The sequence below is a fragment of the Rosa rugosa genome, chromosome 5 (assembly GCF_958449725.1).
Source record: "Rosa rugosa chromosome 5, drRosRugo1.1, whole genome shotgun sequence".
Taxonomy (NCBI): domain Eukaryota; kingdom Viridiplantae; phylum Streptophyta; class Magnoliopsida; order Rosales; family Rosaceae; genus Rosa; species Rosa rugosa.
The window spans coordinates 32453212-32480851 of NC_084824.1; the positions used below are offsets into that span (position 1 = coordinate 32453212).

A 27640-nucleotide genomic window follows, 5' to 3' on the forward strand; every position below is an offset into this window, starting at 1 on the left:
AATGATATTTTCGTCCAACCAATTGTGAAAAATTGAGAAATATGTATTAGAATGATTGGGAGAAGTGATTAAAGTGAGATAAAATGCCCCTTGAGTGAGTAAAGTAATTGACAGTGTAATAATTGAGTGACCAAAGTGATATATTTGAAACTTGAGTGACCAAAGTGTCGAATGAGTCATAGTTAAGTGACCATTTGTAGAATTCTTCCTACACTTTCTAATATAGTGTTTTATTTGCATTTCGGTCATTTTTTATTAAAAATATATATATATATATCAAAGACGTGTTACATGTCTGAATTTCATCAATGAATGTCGTACATGTGATTTACATTTCCTAATTTAATTGGTAATTTGATTGTTAAAGTCTTAAAGAAATGAACCGTGTGAAAGATGTGGCCATTTGAAATTTCAGCCAAAAGGGAAGTTTGGTCCACACTTAAAATGAACGTACAAAAGAAAAGTCTCTTTTCTCACATCAATCACACGTTTTATTGGTTTTTTGCCGGTGTGAATTGCCAACTAGTTCACATCTCCGACCATATTATTGACCAAACCTAAAGTCTTCGGACCAACTTACTCACCAGTCGGTCCCCAAACCAACTCCATATGGCATAAGGGATAATAATACTTAGTGATCTTCACGCAATGCAAATATTGGGAAGAATGGACCGACATATATTAGATCGACTGAAGCAAGATACAAATTGGCTGAGACGACACCTAACAAGCTTATAGAATATAAACAAGATGGTACATTCCTAAGACTCACTTGCCTGCTCAAGAAGACTCTCCGAGTTAGAATCACTGCCCCAAGCCCTTTTCTTCCAAATCCTCTCAACTTCCTCAAATGTCAACCCTTTTGTCTCCGGCAGTAACACAAGCACAAATATAAATGCGATAACAGCCACAACCGCAAGGATCAGGAAGGTTGCACCGGTTCCTGCGGCTTCAGCTATAGACAGGAAACTCTGGGCCACGATGAAATTTGACACCCAATTCACAGTAGCCGACATGCCCCCACATATACCTCTGTACGCTTCAGGATATATCTCAGAGTTCACTGTCCATGGCACAGGTCCCATCCCTGGTGCAAAGAAAGCAATGTACAGGGCTAAACCTAAAACAGCAATCCACCCATAGATTCCACTTGAAGAATCAGATGATTCAAAGAAAAATGCAGCCGAGAGGATGACAAGTGATATAATAACACCGAATAGGCTCGATAGGACCAGCTTCCTTCTCCCACACTTGTCAATGAGGTAAATACCAAGAACCGTCCCAGCGGCATTCATGGCAGCTACAATAAGGGACAGCAAGATAGCTAACTGGTTGGATTGGAAGCCAGCCATCTGGACAATCGTTGGGCTGTAGTACATGACCGTATTGATACCAGTGAATTGCTGGAATGCCTGAACGAACATAAATATTTTAATGTTAGAACATCCACGTGTTTGTGATTAAAATTATAGTTTTGATTTTTGTTATATCAATTGACATTATGAAACTCAGCCAAAAGAAGGAATTGAATTTCTTAAACTAGAACTAGTATAAGAATGTGTGCAGTTTTTTAAGGACCATCAAACAAGATGTCATCCAAGCTCACATCAGGCATAATGGAAGCAAAACTCAGATTGTCGTACAGCTTCCAGGATTTAAGACGAGAAATATTTTGGTTTAAATGAGGCAAGGATCTCAGATAATTACCTGGGCAACCTGTCTCAGTAAAAGCTGTTGCAGGCAACTGGAACAAAAACTAATATACAATGCATAAAAGTACCAACCCCTGAGTCACTTGGGTCAGGGTTTCCCAGTATTAATCTTCTGTAACAAGCTCAGCTTGTTATAAATCATGTTAGGTTTCTAAGCAATTAATCTTTTTTAGCAAAATCAACTTGCTGAAACAAGTATAACTGAGTGTAGAAATATTCATTCACTAACCTCTCGTCCTTCTAAACACTAAAATGTACCTTATATTTTTCAGAAATAACCTTCCAATTAAATTATAGACTTCTTCGGAAGTTCCCCCTCACGGACATATTATCAGAACTCAAACCAGGAAAGAAAAAAAAAAAAAAAACTTATACAGAAATATGCCGACTTGAATTAGATGTAGTGAAATTTCCATCCCATGATATTTTCTTCTCTAATTAATTGGAGTTATAGGGTGTAGGGTTACAGTTAGAGTATTCCAAGTAAACACTTAATCGTACCTGAAGTCCTGCACCAACAATAAAGGCAAGTCTGATTTCTTTTGATCTGAAAACTTGCCAGTAGCTAACATCATCCTTCTTATGGCGCTCTTCCTCTGCTTGAGAAGAAAGGTACTCAATTTCATCGTCTAAGCGAGACACTTCATAAATTTTGGAGAGCACAGAAATGGCTTTCTCTTTATCATCCTGCAAATAAATATGATAGGAGCATTTTAATGCGACGTTTTAACTGTATTTCCCTACATTTTCTGCGTTATTTCCTTAATAAAACTCTGTTTAGGAAAGTTTCCATTCTTTGATTGGGAAAGTTCCTATTTGTAGAAAGTTCCTATTTTGTAGTTTCTATTTTTCATTTTTGAAAAGTTTCCATTTTCAGTTTAGGAAAGTTGTCATTTTTCATTTTAGGAAAGTTTCTATTTTTCTTAATAGTTTCTATTTTCAGGACCTCGGAGCTAAAAAGTGGAAATGAACTCATAAATGGAAAGAGGAGCTTGCAAACGTTAAGGGTAGCAAAACTGAGGAACAATGGACCACAGAAATGAGCAGAAATGAAGAAAAGAAGTTTTCCTGCTTCAACCAGGAAACCCTGCGAAAGGGAGGAGAGCTTACCAAGCAAGTTTCCAACGCAACCATGAAAAAGAAATGGAAAAATAAAGTGTTATGGCGTTGGAAGGTGACAAGGCTTGAAGTTGAAGCAACAAGGCCCAAGAACTCTCAAGACTTATTGGATTTTCGGCAAAATGGATCAAAGGCCCACAAAAGCCCATGGAATTAGGGTTTGTGACGCAATGAAGAAACCCTAGAGAGAGTTTGCCGTGAAATATCAAGAGAGAAACAAGGAGTGGCGTGAAAAATCAGAAATTACAAAGAAGATTTCGGTGGAGATTTTCTAGGGAGATTTTCTTGGAACAAAATATTCTTGGAAAATTATCTTGTGTATTTGCCGTGTGAAATTAAGAGAGAAAAAAGGAAGCAACGTGAAAGCCAAGCAAAGATGACGCCAAGAGAACAGAGTTTTAAGGAAGGAAGAAGTGTGGACAACAAGTCTAGATACATCCCTAAAATCCCTAAAGGTATTTTGGCCGAAATAAAAGAGATAAAATCAGAAAATATTCAAGAGATTTCGGCAAGAATATTTAGGGAGATATTCTAGAGAATTTTGTGATTGGTTGGACCACCTCATAGGGCTTATGTGGCAAGCTAGCATTGGAGGAAGTCATGTGGAATTATCACATTAATTCCGTGGAAAATAAAGAGGAGTGCACGGCTTGGAGAGCAAGGAGGCCGTGCTCCTATATATACTCTTTCAATGAAGACGTTGGAGGTTCCTCTCTTTTACGTTTACACTTGAGAAAAAAAATCAGAAAATCTCTCTAGAATTGCCGTGAGCTTCTCCATCCTCTAGAGCAAGCCACGAAGTCAAGCAAGGCCAAGGAAGAGAAGAAGGAGCCGTGATCTATTCCTCCACCATCCACCTTTGAAGCTTGCTTTCGAGATTCAAGGATTCCATCGTTATTCACCCATCATCATCCTCCATCCACGGTGTAATTCGACCTCTACCTTGTAACCTTTGCTTTGTATTTCGTTGGTTTTGCCCTAGTTGACATATATGTTTGAACAAATATTAATTTCTGGAATTTTATATGATTGAATGAAATTTTCAGATTCATATATTGTAATTCGAGAGTTGCTTATGTGAGTTTGTTTGATTAAATTTGCTTTATAGATATCCTTTGTGTGTTAATCTTGTGTGGTTCGAAACATATAGGGTTTATGCATAATTGTTGCTAGGTTTAAGAACATGAATCAACTTTTTGTTTTGTGTAAACTTGAATCAAAGTAGTAAAGGTTTTGTACAAAGATCGAATTTAATTGATGATGATTGCAATTAGGTGGACTTTTTCATACTAAGTTGTACACTTGAGTTGATAGCCTTTCTCTATGTCTAATGCGTTAAACATGTCATGATTGACTAGCTTTCTAGGGTTTGATTACATGTTTGATAGGATTAATCTAGGTGCTTTCATTTAGGTTAATTAGCATTTAAAAGTAAAAAAATGGGAAATTGTTTGCTTTCGAATATTTCACATGATCAACTCCTTTCTCAAGACTTAGATAAACAATATTAGGGTTTGAATCGATTTTAATCATAGTTTCGGGTTTGATCTTTGTTTCTCTCATTCCATTCGTGTTTTTATGTTTTTGTGTTTTATTTGTTTTTACTTAGTTTATTTCCGAAAACCAAAACCAAAAATTCCCCCTAATTTCGTAAATAATGTTTATACTTGTGAATATCTTTGTGAATATTATACTTTGTTTTAATTTTAATTGTTTAATTGTTTGACAATGACAGGTGTACCTTCAATCCCCGGAATAGAACGATCCCTATTTGCTTATACTACTAACGATATTTTCAGGGTTAAATTATGCGCTTGCTTTTAGCGTGTCAAAATAAATATAGATAGGAGAAGGACAAGGGAAAATCACAAAGTTTTCACACTATTACAATAAAAGTAATTTGTAATTAGGATTCCAAGAATGCTTAGCTTTCAAGTATATTAGAGATGTAATCCAGTTTCTACTGTAATTGAGGTTGTATTCTATGTAATACCTATCAATATATTACTAAATGTATCTCATTACCCTCCCTGCCCCCCCTATTTTCTAAAATAAAATAAAAAATTGACTGATAGGATGTGATTTTACCCTCATAAAAAGCCATCGCGGAGACTCTGGCAGACAGAGCATGAGAGAAAACTGAATGACAGCAGGAATACCTGATACTCCAAGCATCCATCGCCATGTCCCTGGGACCTGCATAGGCACTGACATATTAATATATATGGAATATACTGGAGACCAAAGAAAACAAACCAGAAAAATCAGGCCTAAAACACTAATGCAACATACGAACTATGATACCCAAGATTTTAGAAGGCAGAAACCAAATGTTACCACTAGAAGGCATGTCGCAAGTTAATGTGATTCAGCTCATAGAACATTTAAAATGTATAAAATTTCAAGAAAGTTCATATTTTTCTTCTTGAACTCATTAAAGATCTTGAAACACCACATGCAAAACCATCATAATCAACACACCCGTGTGAGGAAATAGATAGTCTTTAAAGATGTATATTGGCAATTAATAAAAATATTTTTGAGAACTGGAAATTAATAAAAATATCTTAGAATCTTCAAACTCAACAATGGATAAATATTTATTATTTTAGGAAAAAAAAAAAAAAAGCTTTTTCCTTTTTGTTTCTTAAGAAGAAACATTAAAGCAGAAAAAGTAAACTTTTAAAATCACTAAGTAACTGTTGCTACCAACTAATAGAGAAGAAGTAAACTGTTAAAATATGTTGTTCCTTGAACACATCTCAGTAGCATGCTTTCAACAGTGATAGCCTCATGCATAATCTAACTTAGGCAGGAAAGAACTTCCTTCAATAATGTTTCTCAGCCCCAAACTCTTATCCTGACGCTGCCCTTTAAACTGCAAAATTGAAAACCTTTCATGCCAGCAAAATAACTATAACAAGATTTACGTAACACAGGATTTTGTGCATACATTCAACCCAGAAGCTTATTTAAAAAGAAAAAGAAAAACTTTTTGAATTTCTGCTGGGTAAAGTGTTAAAGGAAAAACTATATATTATGAACAAAATAAATGGCAGGGATTCGTACCATCAACATCTCATGATCTATTATCAGATACTTTCAAGTACACCTTCACATTCCTGTCATTCAGTAATTCTAAAGGGAAAAAGAATATTCTCATTTGACATTTCAGAAGCAATGAAAAGTTGAAAACCAGTATTCTACTTTAAACCAAGTGACAATGAGACTAACAAATATTAACAACAAAATAAGAATTGAGCATGTTTTGTTTTTCTTTTTTTCATTGGCAAATGAACTGAGCATGTCGACTAACATAGATTCAGACACTTTCCATAAACTTAAATTTGAAAAAGAATGTTCAAGTTGCACCAGGCCCAAGGAAAAGTAGTCTCTTCTTTCTGAATTTGAGCAATTTGATCAGTATTACAAAATGTAATTCTGGGTCACTTAATAAAGTAGTAAAATAGAATAAAACAAATTGGCCTCAAATTTGGCCTCCTCGCTAAACACAGTCAATTGGTAGCCATACCTCTCCTCTATGAGGACCTAAATCCAATCATCTTCCCCAAATGTAATGAAAAAAAATAGATTATGGCATATAAGATTTCGTTTTTTTTTTTTTTTGAATGAAATATAAGATTTTGTTTAGGAGAAGAAAGTATAAAAAAATGACATCAATAAGGCAAATCAAATGGTACTAAGATAGGTCTACCTCTGTAAAACCAAGATTTACAAGGTAGGAAATAAACTGGCCGCCGGTAATCATAAGTACATTGGTGCTCACTAGTCCTCCCCTAATTTCTGAAGGGGATGCTTCTGCAATATAGACAGGAGCAGTAACAGAAGCCACACCAACCCCAAGGCCAACTAGAAGTCGTCCTAAAATAAGAACATATGGATCGGGGGCAGCAGCCATGACAATTGCCCCAAGAGCAAATACAACATCAGCAAGAAGAGTAGCCTTCTTACGTCCATAAGCATCATTAATCCAACCACCTGCAGCTGCTCCAATCATAGCACCAACCAAGGCCATGCTTACAATTGTTTCCTGGTAAACTCAAAGAATCAGAATATTTAAAAGAAGAGAAGGTTCAAATATTGATCTTTTACTTTGTTAAAATAAAAAATAAAAAATAAAAACTTGAAACAAAAAAAAGATACATAAATAAAAATAAAAACCAAACGAAGAAAGAAATCCAGCCAACAATAGAGGCTGGAGATCCCTTCATTAGGACTGGTCATCGCCCTCTTTTTATTATTCTGATGCCTACTCAACAATATGCTAGGAAAAAGAAATGATTCTCTTTTCCTGTTTTCCTGTGCTCCTCATACTCAGGACAAAAATGAAACCATGTAAAGAAATATCTGGCTGGACAAAAATGCTTGTACCTGGAGGAAGCTACTATTCCTGACAACCTCAAAATCATCTTTGATATACAGAAGAGCACCCGATATAACACCTACAACAAAAATTATAGAATGTGGTAACATCTTCATTAGAAAAAACAAAAGAAAAAAGGAAAAAGAAGTGAGCGGATGAAAACAAAATAGGACAACTGACTAGCTCTGAAACTTGTTTATATCAAGTTCACTTCATTTTCTCCCAAAAAAAAAAAAAAGGCGAAAGAATGCTGATATTAGTGCATACAAGTACTGGTTTTAGTGCAGATGTTGATTTTCTTCACAAGAAGAAGAAAATTACTAATTAGACAATGGAATTTAAAAGAGCGGAAAAATGCGACTTGTTAGAAATGTGATTGATCCATTAAGGTAGTAGCTACTTGGGATTAACTCAAAATATAATCTCCATAAACTTAGTTTCTGGTCCAATTGTTGTTTTTGTGTCTGTACCTTGATATATGAACTACTCTGCTATAATAAATCTAAATTTCTAATGTGCAGGGATTGATGCGTAACCAACGTCCCTCAATTCAGGTTCTGAAGTTAGTATATGTATAATATACATCCATATTATATTCGATTAACCATGTTTTTATTTGATCATATAATGATGCTCTTTGTCTTTAAGAAAAAAGAAAAGAAAAGAACAAAAACAACAACTACCACCAAAACCATGAGCCGTAATTATGCTCTTACACTATTGATCAGGCTCAACATTTGCTTACTAATTTTAACACACAAATTATACATAAATATAGGTAGACAAGTAAGTATGTATATGTGTGGTAATATATATGAAAGGAGTAAGAGAGAATTGATTACCTGTGTCGTAGCCAAAAAGGAGTCCACCAATCCCGGCAACGACAGTCAAACCGAGAATATAAGGATTCCTGAAATAGAACATTTTCCTGTCTGGGTGCAAATCCAAGTACCCTGAGCTCCCTGGCAACGACGAAGCCGAACCCAACGTCATCTTCTCTTTCGATGATCACCTTTCCTACTCTAAACTACACCAATGCCTATTGTACACCACTCACAAACCCAGAATTTGTTTCGCCCAAAAGTTCCGGGATTTTCCTATCCTATCTAAACTTAATGAATCGATCGTGAACAATATACACACGAACCCGCCTAAATTCCACTTGATTAGAGAACCAAAACAGGAGTAACAAGGATGATGAAGCATACAACTTTCCCGAGATCAAAATTCTCCAATCTTTACGGAGTCCGTCGATTCCAAGATCAAATTCTCCAATTGCATACAGCAATCAAAAGAATGGAAATTTGGTGAGGGGGAATTTAGGACTGGTCGAGTTTGGTTGCGCCAACTATGAAAATTTAAGGACTATAGTTGTCGGAATACCTTTTTTTTTTTTTTGAGAAGAAAACATAGTCCTTTATTCAACACCAAACAAACAGACTACAAAGCACGGGTGTGACAAGCTGCAACTCCACCCTCATTCACAGGTGTGACAAGCACGGGTGTGACAAGTTGTCGGAATACCTGGAAAAGGGTAATAATAAAATTTGAACTAACAAAGGCAAGGAAATATTGGTTTTTATTACCGAACGGGAGCGTGACAGACCAATAGGATGCCAGCTCTTGTTGACCGTTCATGACGATTGACGATGAAGGTTCATGGTTTTACTTGCCAAAACTGAAACGCTTTTTTATCTATCTGTGTACATGGATAACTGGGCCAACCGGAAACGTCAGGAGCATCGTCCACGTTGGAGAGTATGGTACAGATAGGGTCGAGCCGGGTAACGGTGACGTTTGTTTCGGAGGGTGAAGCAAACAAAACGTGTTCAGATGGGGACTCCCTTAGCCACTCACTTCACTTGTGGTGACCAGCCGACAGCCTAGACTATATGATGGGTGCTTTCAAATCCTTTCTTCTTTATAAACTTTTTTTTTTATAGAAAAAACAGTCTCTTTCGTTGGTCATCTTTTATCCGATCCATATTTTTGTTTTTCACGTTTAAAGAATATTATTTTAGTCTCTCAACTTTAACATCGTTTTTGCCATCTATTCTCATATTGCAAGCTAATAATTTCACCCGATTCACACTTTGAAGAATATCACTTTAGTGTCTCAAGATTAACTTCATCTTACGCCTTCATCTCTACCGTCTATTCTCATATTACAAGCCGTTAAAATGGAGGAAATTTTGGTCAAATCACTAATATAAATTGGGTCACTTTATTTTTGTTTGCAATATAAAAGTGCAAATAAATAAATAAAGGATACATATTTGTTCAATTATTAGAAATATTGATCTCCTTTTTTATTTGACAGGTAGAACAATTCATTGTACAATACAGTCTAATTTCTTATCATCTCTCACTCTTAAAGTAAGGCCCAATTTCGAGCTTCTCGGAGCGAGTGACCTTGGTTTTTTCGAAACCTAGGTTTCGATTGGCGGCGGCGGCGCTCTTCCTTCAGGCAAGGCGACGATCGTGGACGGCGGCGACGATCGTGGACGGCGGCGACGCAGGGAAGGCTCTCTGCGGCGATCGTGGGTGCAGCGGGGGCTACCTGGTTTGGAGGCTTCTCAGATTGTGTTGGTGGGTTTCGATCCAGGCTGTGGCAGGCGTTGATCGCGGCGAGGTCAGTGGCGGTCCACGATGTTGATCGATCCAGGTGTGCCAGGCTCCGATCGCGGTTGTCTCAGCGAGGAGGCGGTGGCTAGTGTGGTGTGATCCAAGTCGGAGATCTGCTGTCTAGGTTTTGAAGGACGGCGACAGAAATTTGTGATCGGAGGTTCTGAGGCGGATCACAGTCTATTGAGGCTCCGATCGCGGTGTGACAGCGGAGGGTGCGAGTTCGGGCGGCTTCAAGAGCGGGTGGTGGTGGTTCCCGGGCTCCGTTGATCGGCTTTTGAAGTAGGCGTTCCGGCCGGTCTCTAGGAGGACCCAGTGATGGTGGAGGAGAGATGGAGGCCGCCGGAATGGTGAACGGCCGGGTTGCCATCCGGGAAGGCCGGTCTAGTCCAGCTGGTGTGAGGAAGTTGGATCTTGGTAGTGGGCTCGGGCCTCTGCCATACTGGGTTGTGGTGCAGCCTAGTGATCTAGGCCTTTGGCTCAGGTCTCCTTTTTCCTTTCACTAGTTTGGGTTGGATTGGGCTTTTGGGGAGGTAGATAGTTTATCTTCTAGCCCTATTTTGTCTTCTGGATGTTACCGTGCTCTGTGTTGTTGTGTTGCGACGTACACCATTTGGGTCTTAGGCGTCAAGATGCTCAAGACAATGGTTCCATCTTTGGATAGGGTAGGGTTAGGGGAGTTTTATTTATTTGCTTTTCTTCTCTGCAGCTCCTTTAGGTTTTCGATTTGTTGGCTAGTAATAATTTAGCTGCTTTGGGCAGATTGGTTAGGAGTTTTCTGGCTGCCTTGCGCAGTCTGTATTGTGCTTGTACTTGTACTATGAGTGGTTTCTTGAAACCCTCTAGCTTGACGCAGTGACGTCGTAATATATTTGGAACCTGATTCCATTTCCCTAAAAAAAAAAAAAAATTCATTATACAATAAATAAAGATTAGAGTTTGCATCAGCTGAGTTTTTCTCATTTACAATAGAAGGAAATTTATTTGTCTTTTTTTTTTTGTTTTTTTGAATAAAGGGCTGGTGCGGCTGCCCTCAAGCCTTGATTAATGAAACTGTCGAATACAAGGGGGGGGACATTGAGCCTAAACCCCTGATTACAATAAACACCTAGAGTATTTTCCGAAATAATATTAGAAATCTCTACAGGAGACTTGTATTCTAACAAACACCAACTAGCAAAGAGTGCACAATTAGCTACTCCATTTGCTTTAATATAGCAATGACATAGCGGAAAGATAACTCGATATGTAACCCGATTACAACATAGTATAATTACCAGCTTTAGCACAACTTTCCTCCTACGTTGCCGCCGAAAAGTAAATCCGACGACACTTAGTCTCACCCTGCCACTAGGCGGCAGCGCCCATTTGACGAAGCAAATAACTCGTTGCCGACCTAGAGCAGACAAGACACTTTGAGTGCACACACAGGCATATAGCCCGACTAGCCCTACACGACAAATATAGGGACTTATTTCTCACAAAAAGCGCAAACAAACTAAATAACATAAAAAAATAACAATATGAAATAAAATAATAACCAGGGAAGGGCCCAAGAAATGAGCCCAAACCCCATCTTCAGCCCAAATAGTAGAGAGTTCAGAGCCACCCAACAGGGCCCAGCCCAATTCCTGCACACCTCCCACCTTCGTCCCCTCATCCCTGTCACGCCACCGGTGACGAATTCTGATCGGAGAAACAAAGACAGTCCAAGGCAGTTGCTCCATCGACTGCTCACCCTTAACCCGAGCACTCCACCGCCGGCATTCGACAGCTTGAGCCCCACCAATCCAGAAGTTCATCGAACCCAGATAGGATCTGGGCGAACTCCACCATCTCCGTCCAACCTGGAGTCGAGCCGCCGCCACGAACCCAACCACTCCAACCTTCTTCGCCACTGAACCAGCGCCACCAGTCACGCTCCCAACCATCGATCTGACCTGCAACTCCGATCTGCAAGAACTGAACCCAAACCTCACGACGACCCTAATCTTCCCAACCACCAACCACCGATCCCCTTGGTCAGAAGCGAAGCCACCTTGATCGGAAGATCCGCGCCGACCAAGAAACAAATCCCGTCCGACGACAGCATCCATAGACGTGCTGTCAGACGGAGGCAATGACAAAAGTTTTCGAAACCTAGCTTTTGCCTCCTATTTTTCAGGAGCTCTCTCTTTATCTTGACAAGTATAAATAATAGGCGCATTTCTAGAACTTTGTTTTTTTGCTTCACACAACCAAAAGTACGCACCACAATTAATACATTCAAATATATTGTCGTCAGAATCCTCGTACTTTACAATCATTCCTGCAATTTTAGCAATTTCAAATTAGACAATTTATATGTTCATTTTTGTCCAAAAAAAAAATATCAAATGCGATATACATTACTTTGTCTGTTGTTTTGATACAATGTTTGGCCAAATGTGACAGGACCAGCCCCGAATTTCACCTCAAAATCCGAAGAGGCCCTGCGGGGCCCACCTTAGAAGAAATTCTACCAAAAATTTGGCAGAACTTCCCCTAAAAATGGACTACCCAAAACCTGTAGAAAACATTTACACTTCTAAACCATCCATCCTTATTTCTCCTGGAGCCACCCTGCTCCCCAAATCACAACATACAACACGCAACTTGAATAACATTAATCCCACAGGTAATCAAAGCAATTCTAATAAAAAGGGTAAACAAGGAAAACCTAATTCAAAGGAAAACGCCGAAGCGATGCTGTTGACTATGCCTCAATTCCATGTACGCCCGACCTCAACTAATTTCGCCTGCAAACTGGGCATTTGAAACCTAAGGGCCCAGGGGAAAGGTATTGAAAAAAACACGTTAGTGTGAGTGGACAAAAATAAATAATTAAGATGATTTAAATGAAGCAAACTTAAATACTTTCCCACTTATTTAAATTTATAAAACCTCGATGCATGCAACGTTTGTAAAACTTTATTTCTTAAAATCAGGAAATTGGAGACTGTAAATCAAACCCGCTGAGTATCGTATCATCGGACTAGACCCCGCTAGCCCAGAAATAATATAAAAGTAGGTGTTAATGTCTAAAAGTTCAACGGTAGCTGAACCTTTGTTAACGCTGATCCGGTGGGCGGATCAATATTTGTGACGTTCCCGAAGCCTCCGCTACCTGTCAAGTAAAATACAGAGGGCGTCAGAAGGAGACCGCGCTGGGCGGTCTTCGACTCTCCAATGCCTAAGTTAGTCTATGTATTTATGTTGACAAAGTAACAGTAGGTGAGTATTAAATGCGTAATTAATGAGGAGGGAGGAGAGAACCTTTTATAGGTGAGGAAGAGGTTGATCTTCTCTTTGTTTTCGATGTGGGACTGATGTGCTTTAGTCCCCAGCTCTGGGAGCTACTGACGCTATCTTGGCACGGCGCGTGGCGGCGCGTCGGCGGTGATCTGGGGGTGATCCGAGGCTCAGGCTGTTGCCCGCCTGGCTGTGTATCTGCATGTTATTCCTTTGGCGGAAATTTGTACCTCTGGCGGTACAATGAGCGTAGCCCATTATAGCTAATTATGCTTGTAAATGTACATGTATGTACAAGTCCCCCAAGTCCCCAGCTCAAGGAGGGCAATCTTGATTGGGGAGTTGTTCAGCGGTTTGAAGCGTTATCTTCCGCTAGACTTGCAACAGCATAATTAGCGTCAGTGCGTTGTCAACCATGGATTTACTGAGCAAACGCTTTATACCCTTTCGGGTGGGCCCCTGCTAGGCCCCCCAGGGAGTCCCCCACTCCCCGGCGAAGATAGACATCCGAACGGTCAGTAAATTGTTTGTTGAGGGGGAGCTGCACGGAGCAGAGGGTGTTGGGTAGCGAGTCCAATCTTTAGTACCCAAATGACGGGGGTCAACGTGCCTGATCAGGGCCGTTGTAGACTGTTGACAAGTCCCCGTGTCCCGTAGGGACGGTCTGACTGTAACGTCGCGTGGCGGTCGTTGTCAGAGTGAGGCGTGGCCTCGGGATTCGCCGCTGGCGGATATCCCCCCGCTGACTGTAGTAGGAAACAGCGTCCAGTAGACGTGTCTGGCGGTATTTTGTTGAGCGATACTGTGCTGAACAAAGTACGCAACTGGCAAGCTGGAAAAGGGGGTTCCGCTAGAGGTGTGTAGAGGAAGCCGCCCCGCTTGCCAGATGACAAGGAAGAGGTTTCGCTGGCGGAGTTTCGCTCAGCGGAGACTTCGACTCTTGGAAGATGACAAGGGAGAAGTCCCGCTGGCGGGGTTTCGCTCAGCGGAGACTTCGCCGCTTGGAAGATGACAAGGGAGAAGTTCTGATGGCGAGGTTTCGCTCAGCGGAGACTTCGCCGCTTGGAAGATGACAAGGGAGAAGTTCCGCTGGCGGGGTTTCGCTCAGCGGAGACTTCGCCGCTTGGAAGATGACAAGGGAGAAGTTCTGCTGGCGAAGTTTCGCTCAGCGGAGACTTCGCCGCTTGGAAGATGACAAGGGAGAAGTCCCGCTGGCGGGGTTTCGCGGCAAAGTCTCGAGAAGTTCTGCTGGCGAGGTTTCGCTTAGCAGAGACTTCGCCGCTTGGAAGATGACAAGGGAGAAGTCCCGCTGGCGAGGTTTCGCTCAGCGGAGACTTCGCCGCTTGGAAGATGACAAGGGAGAAGTTCCGCTGCGGGGTTTCGCTCAGCGGAGACTTCGCCACTTGAAAGATGACAAGGGAGAAGTTCTGCTGGTGAGGTTTCGCTCAGCGGAGACTTCGCCGCTTGGAAGATGACAAGGGAGAAGTTCCGCTGGCGGGGTTTCGCTCAGCGGAGACTTCGCCGCTTGGAAGATGACAAGGGAGAAGTTCTGCTGGCGAAGTTTCGCTCAGCGGAGACTTCGCCGCTTGGAAGATGACAAGGGAGAAGCTCTGCTGGCGGGGTTTCGCTCAGCGGAGACTTCGCCGCTTGGCGAATTCTTCCCAAGTGGTTATTTCCATTGGACGCTTCGTCTGATTCTGGTCGACACGTGTCCAACCCCTAGAGGGTTAGCGTCTGTAGGTTTGTCTCCTAAGCCTGGCCGTCTTCTCGCCATAAATGCTAGTAATTATGGATTTTGTAACCGAGGCGTCGCCTCGGTTAATCCGGAGAGTAAGTGGAGACGTGGGACACGTGTACGGCTGGTGCGCGATGTCGTTTTTGAGTGGACGGCTTAGAATGCGCTGATGTTGACATAAAAGGGGGGGAAACTCAGCGAGATTTGACACTTTGCTAAAAGCTTCAAACTCACACTCGTCGTCTTCACGCTCTGTTCGTCCGATACTGAAGAAAGAGGCTGCCGGAGTCTGGAGATATCGTTCCCGGAGAAACGACGGTCTCACCCACCTAAGATTACTGCGCACCATCATACCGTAGGCTTCACCACTAAGGTTGGTACTTGATTCCCTTTTCCCTGTTTCATTGGATCTGCTACTTTCTGGGTTTTGTTGTTTTCTGGTTTTTTGGGATGCTTTCTGCTCTTCTTTGGTATGCCTTGAGGGTGTGAAGTGCGATTGGGGGTGGGTTATGGTGTTTGGCAGAGGGTTGATGTGTAGGGTTTTGCTAGATGGTCGAATCTGGGTTGCGTGTGTTTGTTCTTGTTTTGGCTTTTTCCGGGTAAACTGTTCTTGGTGTTCTTGGCTATAACTGATATGGGCCTGGGCTAGATCTTTGTTTGAGCTAACTGATTTGGGTTTTAGGGTTTGGGATGGGTAGCGTCGTAGAGATTTCGAGCAGTGAGGATTCCGGGTCTGACGTGTCATTCGGCGTGGCGGATAGAATATTTATTGACTCGTTGCGTCCGTCTGCCCATGCAGGAACCTCACTGCCAGAACCGCTAGAGGTTGAACCGCTACAGACTATACCTTGGGAAGTAGTTATGGGTCGTGCCGCACGTCCGGAGAGTTCTAGGGCCGGAGAGGCTGCCGCTGCCAAAAATAGGCGTGATGAGCGGTCGACAAGTAACAGTGCCGCCAGCGGCTCCGCTGGTGGGGGAGAGATGGTGGGGGAGGATGCTGAGTCAGCGTGGGTCCTCCAGGATGGCACCCCTGTTGACGAGGCAGGAGGGCGGATGAATGTTACCGCCGTTAATCGGGTGAAGCGGATGTTCCGGCTGCCGGGCTCGGTGAAGCTGCGCCCGCCGACGGTGGATGAGAAGGCGTCGATTCTCCCGGAGGGGTTTGCCGCCGTCCATGAGGCGATATTCCGCCAAGGAGTGACACTCCCGCTGGTGCCAAATCTTCAGATCTTGGTGTGCGAATTTGGCCTTGCCTTTGGGAAAATTTGCCCCAATATGTGGCGTTTAATGCTGGCGCTGAACTCACTATGGCGGTTGTCCGGTTGTGAGGGACCTACAATGGCGGAGGTGCTTCACTTCTACGAGCTGGTGTATGTGAAGCGCCAGGGCTGTAGAGGGCAGGTGAATTTGAGCCGCCGCCAAGGAGCACCCAAGCTGATTGAGAACCTAAGGGATTCCATGTCCTATTGGCGGGGAACCTTCTGCGTTGCGACGGAGGGGTGGGAGTACCAAGCTGGGTCCAACGAGGGAGAGCCGACGTTTAGAATTAAGTCAGAGTTTCAACACATCCGAGGTTGTCTACCGGACTCCGTTGAACATAGCTGGCGGTATTTCCAACGCGTAGGCCTATAATTTTACTAATGATTATTGTGTTTGTGCAGCGGGATTGCGGTATAACCTGACGCGTGAAGAAGAGTGCCGCGTGGCACGTATAAGAGGCTGCTGGCGGAATCGCAATTTGCTGGACTTCCGTCTTCTTACCGGTTGGGAGTTGCTGGTCGATTAGCGACTAACTCGCGCCGTTGGTAAGAAATATCTGCCACATTGTTGCTTCGATCAGAGTACCTCAGGCTAACTGGTTGTATAAATTTTTTTTTTTTTTTTTTAAATTTTAGAAACTCCGCCAGGTAACAAAGCGAGCCGCGACGCTTTCGACAAAGCCATGGACCGCGCCGAGATCGAAAACTTCCTGGAGTCCATGTACGCCGAAGGGCTGGCGGCCCAGCAGACTGTTGTGAACCCCGAGACGCTGGCGCTGAGCCCGTCCGAGGTTCCGGTGGTGCTACCCATGCCGCACCACTCCCATCTTGGTGATGACGGCCTGCCGGTCGTTCAGGCGGGGGCCCAAGTGGCTAGCGGGAAGAAGGGATCCGCTACCGCCGCGCCGCAGAAGGAGCGGGTGCCTGCAATCAGGCGTGGTTCTCAAAAGGAAAGAGTGGCGCAGCAGGCGGAGACTGTCTCCACTGCAATGGAGGATCAGCCGGCGAAGGGACCGAAGCCCACTGCCGGGAACACAGAGGTGCTCCAGAGAAAGCGCCGGCAGGTTGACTCCCCCGTCGAGGAAGTGGAGGACGATGCGGAGACCATCGGGACCCGCCAGCAGAAGAAAGCTCGGCAAGCTCAGTCCAAGGCTCCCGTGGTGGAGAGAGAGACGCCCGCGAGTGACCTGGACTCGTTCGTCGCGTATGCCGAATTCATGATGGATGGTGAACGGGAGTTTCTCTACCATCTCTGCGAGCGGCTGGGATTTGGCGGCCTAGCGGGGATCTCGCGGCCAACGGCTATTGACTAGTCGCCCTATAGCTCGACCTTTGGTCAATTGTCAGCTGGGTTAAATGAGATGTTCCTGGCGGCGTCGAAGCAGCCCCGGGTTGAGCGGGAGCTCAGGGAGGAGGTCCAAAGTCTTCAGAGGGAGTTGGCGGAGGCGAGGGACAGGCTGGCGGAGGTGGAACAGTGCTTGGTAAAGGCGGACTGCGACGCCGCGGACGCCCGCGGTAAGTTGGCGGTGGCCATTAAGCGGGACCTGGAGAGGAATGTCTCCAAGTTGGAGCAGGACAAGGCCTTGCTGCAGGAGCGGGTAACCGCGAAGGATAAGAAGATCGATATCCTGCAGCGGGAGTCCGCCGCCAGACTGGCCGAGGTGAAGAGGCTGGAGGGTGAGGTCGCCCGCCTGAAAGCTGAAGGGAGCAGTGATGCAGCCGCCGCTGTTGAGGCATTCAAACAGTCGGTGGAGTATAACAAGGCCATGAGTGAGGCGATAAAGGCTGGGGTCTTAGCAAATGTGGAGATGTTGAAGCGGAAGGGCGCCATTGACTTTGTGAAGGCGGCCCAGCCCACTGTGCCGGCAGCCCAGAATGCCCCGCCGGCGAAGGGTGTGGTTCCTGTCCCAGCGGAAGGCGCTCGCTCGGGAAGTGGGGAGAGCAGCACACGCCCAGCGGATGGCTCCCAGCGGACTCCTCCTCCTACCCAGTCGGAGGTGTTCCGTGCTGGTTTCCTGGCGGCTCATACTCGGGCGGACGGTACCATAGAGACTCCCAGTCCCACCGCCCGAGGGTCTGACCAAACAAGCCGCGCGCACCCGCCGCTGCACGCTGAAGGTGAAGAAGCTGAGGCCAACCCCTAGAGATGTTGGAACTTCCCTCCTATTTTGTAGCCGCTGAGGCATAACAAATTTTTGTAATGAACATTTTTATATGGAATGAAGTTTTGAATTTTGGTGTTTGTCATGATATGTCTGTACCGCTAGGGTCTTGACTTAGGATTTTCTTTTGCCAATCAATGAAACATTAAAGGGATTAAGATTGGTCCAAGTGCACCGCGTAGCGGACGTGGTCTGCTGACGATTGCTGGCGTTGCCAGTTGCCCTCGGTGCTAGACTTGGGAACAATGGTTTGAATAATTCCTCGTTTCATTGATAGTTGATTGATTAGCGTGTACAAAAGTGGGGTAGTACCCATTGGGTAGCTTCCCTTAGCTAAATATTGAACAAAAATTTAGCTAAGTCAAGATGCTCCTGGGTAGCGGCATGACTATTTGTAGTAATACCGAAGGTGTTCGGTATTCCAAGGGTGGGTCGTTGTGACGCCATCCTTGCCCATTAAGTAGAAGGTGCCTGGGCTAACAACTTCCACAATTTTGTATGGACCTTCCCAAGTTGGGCGAAGTTTTGTTGGCGGTGGAATGACTTCCTTCATTACCCAGTCCCCCAATTGGAGGTTCCGGGCTCTGACTCTGGCGTTGTAGAAACGCGATACCCGCTGTTTGTTTTGCAAGTTGTGCAAATGGGCCTTGTGTCGTTTTTTCTCCAAGAGGTCCTTGTCTAGGCTGACTCCGTCGCTGTTGGTCTCTGGGCAGTAGCCTTCGATCCAAGCGGTAGGCTGAGTTACTTCAACAGGTAGGACAGCCTCTGTTCCGAACATCATACAAAAAGGGGTTTCGCCGGTGGCAGAAGTTGGAGTTGTCCGGATGGCCCATAGAACTTCTGGAAGCTTCTCCGCCCACAAACCCTTGGCGTCGTCGAGTTTCTTTTTTAGCAGCTTCTTGATTATCTTGTTTGCTGCTTCGACCTGGCCGTTGGTTTGGGGATGGGCGACAGACGCAAAACTCAACTTGGTGCCAAGGTTGGCGGTAAAAGAGATGAGTTCTTTGTTGTTGAACTGCGTGCCATTGTCTGTAATGATTGTAAGTGGGACACCATAGCGGCAGTAGATGTTCTTCCAGAGGAAGTGAATTACCTTGGCGGTGGTTATTGCCGTCAATGGCTCCGCCTCTATCCACTTGCTGTTGTAGTCGATAGCAACAATGATGTACTTGAATTGGCCCTTGGCGGTTTGGAATTTTCCCATCAAGTCGAGGCCCCACGTAGAGTGAACCCATGGGCCGATGATGACTGACAGTGGCTCTGCCGGTGCATGTGGGAGATCAGCGTACTGTTGGCATTTGTGGCAAGATCTTGATATCCGTTGGGCGTCATCACCGAGTGTGGGCCAGAAGTAGCCGTGTCGCATTGTACGATTGGCCAAGGATCTAGCGCCTGAGTGGTTTCCACATTCGCCGCCGTGGATTTCCGCTAGTACGACCTTCCCCTCCTCTGGGGTTAGACAGCGGAGGTTGGGATGGGTGAATCCCTGGCGGTAAAGCTTGCCATTTTGGATGTTGTAGCGGGTTGCTCTCCGCTTGAGCTGTCGCGCCTTGACTTTGTCCTCCGGCAATGTCCCGTTGCGCTTGTATTTGATAATCTCGTCCATCCAGCTGGGATTGACCTCGATGCTGAAGATCTCCGCCAGGGTCTTCGTGATACTTGGTCTGTCAAGGCATTCCACCCTTGTGTCCGCTGGACTTTGATGTGGTTGCGCGGTTGCCAGTCTCGCCAGTGAATCAGCCTTGGCGTTCTTTTCCCTGGGGATTTGTGTGATGGTGTGAAATTTGAACTTTTTGAGCAACATTTTGACGTACCCCAAATATGCCGCTAACTGCTGGTCCTTGGCTTGGAAGCTGTCGTTGACCTGGTTAACGACTAATTGAGAGTCGCTGAATATGTTGACGCTGTCAGCACCTGAGTCGATGGCAAGGAGTAGGCCGGCGATGAGTGCTTCGTACTCCGCCATATTGTTTGAAGCTTTGAAGTTGAATTTCAACCCGTATTCCGCGTTCAGTCCCTCGGGTCCTGTTAAGATGACCCCGGCGCCGCTGGCCCTGGCGCTAGCGGAGCCATCCACATGCAGGTTCCAATCCGAGTGTGGGGGAGTTGCCTCCTCAGCGGTTACCATTTCTGTTCCGGGCTCTGTCTCAGTACCGGGCTCTGGCTGACGCTCGGTGAGTTCAGCGATGAAGTCCGCCACTGCCTGGCCTTTCATGGCGGTTCTTGGCTTGTAGTCTATGTCGAACTCGCTGAGCTCAATGGCCCACTTGCTGAGGCTTCCCGAATGTTCAGGGTTCTGCATTACCTGCCTCAGCGGTTGATTGGTTAACACAAGGATTGTGTGGGCCTGAAAGTACTGGCGGAGGCGCCTGGCGGCAACGATGAGTGCGAGAGCTAGTTGCTCCAAGGGAGGATACCTTGTTTCTGCTCCGTTCATGCCCCTGCCGGCGTAGAACACTGGGAGTTCATCCTGGCCTTCCCGCCGAACAATGGCGCAGCTCACCGCTGAGACCGATACCGCTAGGTATATAAACAGTGTCTCTCCTTGCACAGGGATGGAGACGAGTGGGACTGCCGCTAAGTATTCCTTCAGGCCCTGGAACGCCGCCTGACACTCTGGGTTCCAGTTGATGACTTTCTTGTGAGTCGTTTTGAGGAGCTTGAAAAATGGGGCACACTTATCGGTGAGTCTGGAGATGAATCGAGAAAGGGCGGTTAACTTGCCCTGGAGGCATTGGACGTGCACCTTATACTCAGGATCTGCCAGGTCGATGATGGCTTGTATCTTGTCCGGGTTAGCCTCGATGCCTCGCTCGCTGACGATATAACCCAAAAACTTGCTGGCGGTGACGCCAAAGAAGCATTTTTCTGGGTTGAGGCACATACCATAGGCCAGGAGAATGGTTACTATGATCCTGAGATTTGCTACATGTCCGCTGGCTTTTAAGCTCTTGACCAACATGTCGTCTACGTAGACCTCGATTATCTTTCCGAGATGCTCCGCGAACATGGCGTTCATCAGTCGTTGATAAGTTGCACCGGCGTTCTTCAGACCGAAAGGCATCACATTGTAGCAGTAAAGGCCCTTGTCGGTGGTGAAGGTGGTGCACTCCTGGTCACCGGGATGCATCTTGATGTGATTATAGCCGGAGAAAGCGTCCATCATGCTAAGGAGCTCGTGTCCGGCGGTTGCGTCAACCAGTTGATCAATGCGAGGTAGTGGGAAGCTATCCTTTGGGCATGCCTTGTTGAGATTTTTGAAGTCGACACACATCTTCCACCTTCCGCTGGGCTTCTTGACCATGACCAAGTTAGAAATCCACAGGGGGTAGATGACTTGGCGGATGAATCCGATGCCCTAGAGCTTGGCAACCTCCTCTCCAATTGCCCGGTATTTTTCCTCATCAAAGGCCCTCCGCTTCTGTTTGATGGGATAAAAGGATGGTTTGATGGTCAACTTGTGTGTGATGATATCAGGAGAGATACCTGGCATGTCCGCGTATGACCATGCAAAGACGGCAGCATTGTCACGTAGAAACTAAGTGAGTTCCGCCGCTACCTCTGGGTCTAGCTGGGCGCCTATGCGGACCGTCCGCTCAGGGTGCTCGTCCGAGATCCAGACAACCTTCAACGACGTCTCCGGGTTGACCGGCTCCTTCTTGACATACTTCTTCTCCTCATCTCTAGGATCCTCAAAGATGTTTGGTGGCGGTGCCTGATTACCCACCGTCAGAATTTCATGGCGGCGCGTTGACCGCGCTATAGTCGTTGAATAACATTCTCGTGCCAACTGCTGGCTTCCCCTCACACAGCCCGTGCCGTTGGGCGTGGGGAACTTCATGAGAAGCATGTAGCCGGCGATGATGCACTTGAGCTTGTTGAGTGTCGGTTGTCCAATGATGGCGTTATACGAACTGAAGCAATCGACAATTATGAATTCCGTATGTACCTCCGCCATACATGGACTAGTGCCAATAACCAGCCGCATGTAGTCTGACCCCAGCGGTTGCGTGACGTCCCCGGAGAAGCTGAGCAGTGGCTCGTGATCCTGAAGTAGTTTCTTGTTCTACTTGAGATGGTCGTAGCAACCGCTGAAGATGACGTTGACAGCGGACCCGCTATCCACCAAGATTCTCCCCACCGAAAATCTGCCAAGAATGGCGTCGACCAAGAATGGGTCATCATGGGGTAAATGCACTCCGCGCTCCTCCTCCTCTGAGAAGGTAATAGGTTCCCAACCTGACCTTGGGAGTTTGGCGGATCTTTCGTAGCGGATGTTGCAGACTTCTTTTGGGTGATTAGCGGGTGCATAGTGCTTCCTTGCCCTGTGGGACATGCTAGTGATTGGGGCACCGCCGTCGATGGTGTTGATACGGCCCAAAGTCTCCACATTGGCGATCACAGGTGGTGGTTGGCGCACCTTGAACTGCTCCATCTTGCCGTCACGGTACAAGGTCTCAATGGCCGTTTTGAGAGCATTGCAGCTGTTGGTGTTGTGGCCGCTGTCCTCGTGGTATTTGCACCACTTGCCGGTATTTCTTGGTTTTCCTGTTTTTGGGTATCTTGGTGGGGGTGGCGGTGGGATTTGATCTTTGCACTGATTGTATATTTCCTCATATGAGGCCGTGAGGACAGTAAATACTACATACCGCTGAGAGGACTCTGCCTGTTTATTGCGGTTATCTCCATGGGCCGGGCGGTTGCCCTTGTTGTAGTGCTGGTCCCTCTGCCGCTTGTTCTGGTGGTTGCCCTGTTGCCACTCCCTCTTCTTGTCAGTTGGTGGCGCTGAAGGGGTTTTATTGGCGATTTCCGGATGACTGGAGGATGGCTGTGTTGGCTTTGTTGGTGTTGCTGGTGGCGGTGGGGTTTCTCCATATGTGATGAATTCCGCCTGGGCGTGAATGACCGCCTTACTCATGACGTGGTCGTACGCCGCATTTGGGTGATTGTAGTTTAGGTGATAAAGGAATGGCCCCTTGAGAAGTCCCTGCTTGAAGGTCGCCGATGCCATTGTTTTGTCTAGGTCGCGGCACTGAGACGCTGCTGCTCGCCATCTTGTGACGAATGCCTTCAGTGATTCGTCTTCCCCCTGCTTGAAGAATGCCTTCAGTGATTCGTCTTCCCCCTGCTTGACGGCGCCAATGTTAATGTCTAAAAGTTCAACGGTAGCTGAACCTTTGTTAACGCTGATCCGGTGGGCGGATCAATATTTGTTAACGTTCCCGAAGCCTCCGCTACCTGTCAAGTAAAATACAGAGGGCGTCAGAGGGAGACCGCGCTGGGCGGTCTTCGACTCTCCGATGCCTAAGTTAGTCAATGTATTTATGTTGACAAAGTAACAGTAGGTGAATATTAAATGCGTAATTAATGAGGAGGGAGGAGAGAACCTTTTATAGGTGAGGAAGAGGTTGATCTTCTCTTTGTTTTCGATGTGGGACTGATGTGCTTTAGTCCCCAGCTCTGGGAGCTACTGATGCTATCTTGGCACGGCGCGTGGCGGCGCGTCGGCGGTGATCTGGGGGTGATCCGAGACTCAGGCTGTTGCCCACCTGGCTGTGTATCTGCATGTTATTCCTTTGGCGGGAATTAGTACCTCTGGCGGTACAATGAGCGTAGCCCATTATAGCTAATTATGCTTGTAAATGTACATGTATGTACAGTAGAGGAAGAAGATAGCCATACGAATAAGCCTCCCAAGCTCGGGTGATAGCCTCCTAGGCTAAAGTACTCCCATATACTCCCGTTATATACCCACACGCCACTAAGTGTAGCGATTAGGATACTGGGCTTCAGCATTACTGTCACAAAGACAGTAACCAGCGCCACAAAGGCGGACGGGCTTCGGTGATCCCATCACCTCACCACAAAGGCGGACATCAATGCTAGCAATGATAATAGTCACCCAAAGTATGGCAAAAGAAAATCCAAAAACCACATAAATCCATAAAGCTTCCCCCAAATTCTCACAGTAAGCCGAAAATATCATCGACGTGTCCCACACGCCAAAAGTATCTCAAATCAATAGCAGAAAGGCGAGATCAAATTATAAATCGCAATTCAGAAACAAAACCGAATCAAGAATCATCAATAAGGCATTCCCAATGCCAAAACCGAAAGTTGATAAATAAATAATAAATATAACTCCATCGAAATCCCATTTCTAAAATCCTTTAAAAATCTCAAATGGACGAATAGAAATATAATTAAAAAGTATAATTCCGAAAATCACCTCGGAAATAAATAGTTCGTCAAATAATATTATAAATCATAACCAACTTCGGAAACAAAAAGCAATTATATGAGATAAAATGAAATCAATCTCCGAAAATAAATCATATGCTCGAAATGTAATATGATAAATAACTAGAGCATTACTTTAAGAAATAAATGCATGCATCATTATTTAAAAACAAAAGTCCACTCACAGTACTATTCCGACGATCACGTAAACGAGTTCCTTCGTCGAGCAGTAGCTCGATACATCGCCCTGTACAATATTATAATTCGTGAATAACGATTCGGCAATTAAATACGATTCTAATATCTTATCCTCCTAAATCAAACTTCTAATTTCTTTTCCAATTTAACCAAAACTTCATCAACACTGTCCACTCGTTGATTACAGATTCTAAAACAAATATGGAGGAAATCCGACAATCGGATTCACAATTATCGATAATCGAAATTCTAATCTTTGGAAATTTATAATCGATTCAAAACTTCACCAATCTTCACCAAAATTCATATATAAGCTCTATGATAATTATAGAATTTAACTATCCAGAAATTGAAATTAAAAAGCTGTCCTAGCTGCCGCCACCGCCGCCGCCGCCACCAACTCCAATGGCCACCAAAATTTGGCAGTAGCACCTCCTCAACACACCCATTAATTTTCTCAACTATGACAAAGTCAGAAATGAGTAGAAATACCTCAACAATTAAGGGGAATGTTGAACCCGAATTGTGAATAGTAACCTCAAACTTCAAACCGTCGATTCTTCCTCCACGCTTCAAATCGCTGTAAAAGGTTCAGGGAGCATCATCTACGTCTCAAGGCGCTTCCAATGGACTAAGGTTTATCGCCAGAGGTGGCCGGAATCGGGAGATATCGGCGTTGACTCAAAACTACTACAGTGACCGTCCTCTTCTTCTCGTTGCTGCACTCTCCACAGTCCAGAATCAATCACCAAACCACCATAGAAATGATGAGAAGGAAGAGGGGCTTTCCAACGACACCTTATGCATCAAAATCCGTCGCCGGATGGAGGAGTTATGGCCGGAAGAAGGTGTAGAGGTCGGAGAGGGAGAGAGAATCGGGGTAGGGGTAGGTTTCCCGAAATGGAAACTTACCCGGGTAAATTTCTATATATATAGAAAATTACCGTAAACAGTAACTTTAGTATTTTGGACATAACTTTCGTATACGAACTCCGATTTTTACGTACCACATATGCACGCGCTCGGTTTAACGTCCTCTACAACTTTCATGCAGGAAATTTTCTCAAATTTTGACCTGAACAAAAAAATCAACTTTTAGGGCCACTAAAAGTACCGAAACGACAGTAAAAGTGAAAGTAGTTGTCGTTTACCGTCCAAATGACTAGTAAACGGGTAAATTAAGATACGGGACGTTACAAAATGAGGATGAACTTCCAACTACATTTCATGTTACATTAAGCAAAAGTTATGTCAACTTCTATAACACAATAAAACTCTCAAACAGTTGATACCTATTTACAATTACCTATTGTGCTTTCATTATCATTGCATGAGCTGACATAACCAATCATTGTTTCATTTCCAACGGTTTTAACATCATCCTCACCATTTCACATCGGCTCTTCACAGTGCCTCATTTCAGTTGTATCTTGATGTTCAAAACAATGCATATCTGATGATGTTCCCTCATCTCCTAAACTTTCTAAGAATCTCCTCTTTTGGGTCATCTGACTCTTTGGTGCCATAGCTGCAAAACATATAACAATTTTTTTTTTTTAAATAACAAAACATATAACAATTGTTAAATCATTCACAGGAACCAAGTGCATCAGTATTCAAAGTGAAGTATTAAACCTAGGAAATTGAGTAGAACTATACAACTAATTTAATTCTATCAAACATAACCAAACAATGACAATATTCCTGACCTGCACAAAGTTAGTGCTCAATTTAAAACCCTATCAATGTAGTAAGAGTAAGTAGGGTACCGTTCTCAACCGGGGATTAGGGCCTTATTAATTCCTGAAAAAATAAAACGTTAGACCAAACAAAACTATATAATATACACATATTCACATTATTTTTGAGAATTACAAGTAAAGGGGATTTAAGATTTATTTAATTTAACAACTAAGTAATTATACACACGTGACACATCAAAACACAGAATCAAGTAGAATTATACGGATGAGACGAAATTAGATAGAATTAACTACTATCAACACGTTGGCAAGGTTTCAAATATCAAATCACGAATCAAAATATGTTAAAGCATAGAATCAATTAAGAACAAAGATGAACGCATACAAAGTTCTTTTTACTTGCCTTAATTAAATTAACTAGATGAACACACCATAGTTAACCCTATCAAGCATGCAATTACTAGTGGTAGCTAATCACTAACAAAAACACTTTTAACGCATTAAGAATATTGGAAGTTTGATCAATTCAAGCCAAGAACACAAGTTAGAACGGTAATCAAGCATGCAAGACTCATTGTTAATTTACCTAAGTAATTATAGGTTTTCCACTTAAATAATTAAAGCCTAGAACGCTACCACCTTAATATGGATTCAATTACATGTTCATCAACCTAAGTATGCATCCAAAGATCAATTAACATATAAAAGATGGGATTGAAGCTCGAAATTAACAATCATGCTCACATATAATGAAATCGCAATTTTCAATTTGAAAACCTAAAACCTAAAACATGCTTCATAGTATTCGAAAATCACATAAATAAAATCAACACTTCATCAACCAAAGAAATCACAAATCATAAAACCAAAACAGAAAATAAAATCGCAAATTCATAGAAACCCGAAATTGTTTTCTTATACAAAACCGAAAGCATAAAGTTGTGTTCATGGTTACACTTTTTGATCTTCAAGGAAGCAAGAAGCTTCAAAAGGTGGTGGAATGGATGAGGATCACGGCAATGATGCTTGAATGGAGAGGAGGATGCTTCATGGCCTTGAACTTGGAACTTCTTGGAATTGCCGAAACTTGGAAGAGAAGGGGAAGTGTTTGTGGCTTTTGATTCTGAATTTTGTGGTGTGTAGAATGGCTTCACAAACCCCTTTTATATAGTGAACGGCAAGAGCTAGGGTTTCCTAGTAATTCTCCTATTGTGACATCATTCAACCAATGAG

The 27640-nt window shown here is 44.2% G+C and overlaps 1 protein-coding gene across 1 annotated transcript; it reads right to left on the minus strand.

The window, feature by feature from the left end:
• Window positions 1-445: 445 nt before the first annotated feature.
• Window positions 446-8884, minus strand: LOC133712095 (inositol transporter 1). Its single transcript, XM_062138177.1, has 7 exons — window positions 8740-8884; window positions 8058-8598; window positions 7224-7294; window positions 6547-6882; window positions 4920-5027; window positions 2214-2399; window positions 446-1412 (listed from the first exon to the last, which is right to left on the minus strand). The coding sequence occupies exons 2-7, from the start codon at window positions 8206-8208 to the stop codon at window positions 762-764; spliced, it is 1503 nt and encodes a 500-aa protein (XP_061994161.1). The 5' UTR covers window positions 8209-8598; window positions 8740-8884; the 3' UTR covers window positions 446-761.
• Window positions 8885-27640: the final 18756 nt, after the last annotated feature.